Source organism: Empidonax traillii, unplaced genomic scaffold (genome assembly GCF_003031625.1).
Source record: "Empidonax traillii isolate 1590-97213 ecotype Southwest subspecies unplaced genomic scaffold, ASM303162v1 scaffold3396:size13176, whole genome shotgun sequence".
NCBI lineage: Eukaryota > Metazoa > Chordata > Aves > Passeriformes > Tyrannidae > Empidonax > Empidonax traillii.
The window spans coordinates 9,942-13,176 of NW_020958589.1; the positions used below are offsets into that span (position 1 = coordinate 9,942).

Consider the following 3,235-nt stretch of genomic DNA (forward strand, 5'->3'; position numbering starts at 1 on the left):
AAAAAAAAAAAAAAAAAGTCAGGGCATTTGTCAGTCTTTATCACCTCTCTCTTTTTTTTTTTTTTTTTTTTTTTTTTGGTTAAAGCTTTCTTACAACATGGTTTGAGTGTTTTGAAACACATGACTGTATGCTAGTAAGGCTGCTCCTAGTATGTGTCACTATTTAAGGGAGAGGGCCACAGGTTTTCAAGCATGTGGAGCAGTACTATGATGTGCTATAGACATCAAAGCGTGATCAGAGGTTCTTTTCATTTATTCACTGTACAGGCAAGAGCAATACCATTTCCTTTAAAAGCAAGTCTCCACTATGACACCTTGATCTTCAACACAGCAGGTGTGATTCAAAACCCATGTCAAGTCACCTTTTTATGGATTCCTTCAACAAAAGGGGCAAGATGGTATCTCATCTGTGGGCTGATCTGGGTTTGGATCAATCTAACCAAAAGAAAAAGAAAAAAAACCAACCAACCAAAAAAACCCAGAACAACAACAACAAAAAAATAAAGGCCACAATAACCCAGTGCATTTTAGAATCAATTGCTAAAAATAAAAATAAAAAATCACAAGTTAAAGACAATTATAATGATATGTGGCATTTTGAGTCCAAAGGTTATTGAAATAATTGAAAAATTTCTATTTAGAAAAAACTTTGGATAAACATTAATAGAAATATTAGATACAGTGGAAGTCTTTAAACTACAGGTTGATGGTAATTTAAGGATAAGCATGAATAACTACTACAAAACTTAAACAATTTCTCCTTTACTCACACAGAAGTCTTTTGAATTATCTGATTTATACAAAAAAGATGACTTGACACATATCACTAGAAAGATAATCAGGAAATATTTATTGAGAGAAGTTTTGCTTGAAAAGGTAGAAACTTATCAATAAAAAAATGATTCTACTTTTAAAGTAGTTCTCAAATATCCTTCAAAACTTCATATGAACTTGAAAAAGTTCATATGTTCTAAGCCTTAACTCTTCTTCCTCTCTATAGGAGAAAGAAAGGGTACAGCCTGATAACTTAGGTCTCAAAAACTGGATGGTAAGAATAGTTTAACTGTACATTGCATCTTTTGGACAACATTACATCAGTTAACTTCATGTAGCCTTTTTTTGTGTTTCAACCCGGGGGATGGGGGGGGGGGGGGGGGGGTTGTGCTACACAGTGCTATTTTCTTAAAGTGGGTAAATTCAGACAAACTTTGGCCAGAGGACACTTTTTTTCATTTGTCCTATATCATTGCTTTTTCTTGAAAAAGACAAACATGAAAAGCTTTGAAATTTGCATCTCAATCATGGTTATTCAGTGGCTGCATTTTTAGTTCTGTAAAGGCCAAAAGTGTATGTCAGAAAAGTAATAAATTAATACCAATACATCACTTTTCTACATGAAACTTCTGAAAGCCCTACATCCACAGAATTTAAACACACACGCAAAACAGTTTAGTAGTTGCTAAAACAATCAGTGACAAACAATATAGAAATCATCATATTCTGACAGATATACCTACTTCCGAATATAGGGGAGGAGGCAGAAAACGAAACTCGTGGATGTATGCAAATAATGGTCCTTGCAGCGCTCTCTGAAAATCATCAAAAGCAGCTACAGGTGCAAGATCAGACTGTATGTTTTCCTCTGTCACCACTTCTGCATAGCTAGGAGGTGCTGGAGGGAAAAGGTACATATAGTTCAAACAACTTCTTATGCATGACAAAATACATAACATGATAAATACTAAACTTCAATCACTGAAAGATTCACCAGAAGATAAATTATGACTTTAAAATTGTTAAACAAAACTTTGGTGTTTTATTCTAATATTAAACATGTTTAAAACCAGACTGACCACTGTTTATTGTGGCTTAATTATTCCTTTAAACTTTAAATCATACCAAACATAATTTATTTCTGTACAGTTAGGAATAAGAGAACATTGCAGTCCTCTGCACTCCAAAAGTCTCCAGGTCCAGGATTTATACTTAAAAAAGCAGGATATTAGATATGCAAAAAGAGAAGAAAGGAAATACATAATTTGGCCATAAGAGATTTCTCATGGAAAAGAATGTTATCTTTTCACAAAGCCTTGGCTACTAAGGCTGGGGAGAGATGCCAGAAACTGCTATTATGGGTTGAAATGCCTTATAACCAAGGATGCAATTGGGATACCGTAGAAGTAATGAAGTTGTGCACAGATACAATGGTATCCTGTGCTTTCATCTTTGCCACTTACCAAGGTAGCTAGATTTCACTGCCTGTCCTAGAGACAGAAAGGCAGGATGGGAAGAAACACTGTTCTTCTACACAGAACAAGCAGTTGTAGAAACAGATTTCCTGTAGGCTTTATTATAAAAGGATGTAATTTGACTCTGTTAGCAAGACTGCAATGAATAAAGCAGACAAAAATCAAAAGAGACTAGCAAATTGATTGGGATTTGTATTGTCAAGTTACCTTCTAGTCTTTCAGGCAGTGTCAGACCAAGCCAGTTCATGTTCATGCTACCCTGGCTGCTTACACTTGATGTTCTGCTACCAAATGGATGTAGAGGAATGGTACCAATGACCAATGGTAAGTTAAGGAATAAATCCATGGCTCCTGGAATATCAACATATACCTGAAGAAAAATGAAACAAGTGTATGATTAAAACATGAGGTTTTATTAGCATTTCATAAGTATTAGTCTAAGTTATCTTTCTATGAAAGTTTTCACAAGGAGCTTGTTTCCAATAGTCCCTTTTAGGGCCCATGCCCCATGCCCCTCTGGAGACATGAGCTCTTCAAGTTAAGAAGAGTCTTCATGTGAGCCCTCACATGGAAATGCAGTCTACTCATTAAATGCTTCAATCATAGAATCATAGAATAGATTGGGTTGGAAAAGACCTCCGAGATCATCAAGTCTAACCCCTGATCCAACTCCAATTACTATATCATGGCACTAAGGGCCACATCCAATCTCTGCTTAAAAACCTCCAGGGATGGTGAATCCACCACCTCTCTGGGTAGGCCGTTCCAATGTCTGATTACCCTCTCTGTAAAGAATTTCTTCCTAACATCTAACCTAAACCTCCCCTGGCAGAGCTTGAGCCCATGTCCTCTTGTCCTATTGTTGGTTGCCTGGGAGAAGAGACCAACCCCCACCTGGCTATAACCTGCCTTCAGGTAGTTGAAGAGAGTGATGAGGTCACCTCTAAGCCTTCTCTTCTCCAGACTAAACAACCCCAGCTCCCTCA

General features: G+C 36.7%; 1 protein-coding gene across 1 annotated transcript; it reads right to left on the minus strand.

The window, feature by feature from the left end:
* Nucleotides 1–378: 378 nt before the first annotated feature.
* Nucleotides 379–2,619, minus strand: LOC114072519 (arrestin domain-containing protein 3-like; the record flags this gene model as incomplete). Its single annotated transcript, XM_027910406.1, has 3 exons — nt 379–435; nt 1,518–1,672; nt 2,457–2,619. Coding segments are annotated over 3 exons (375 nt in total), but the record flags the coding sequence as incomplete, so codon positions are not given.
* Between the last annotated feature and the right edge of the window lie 616 nt (nt 2,620–3,235).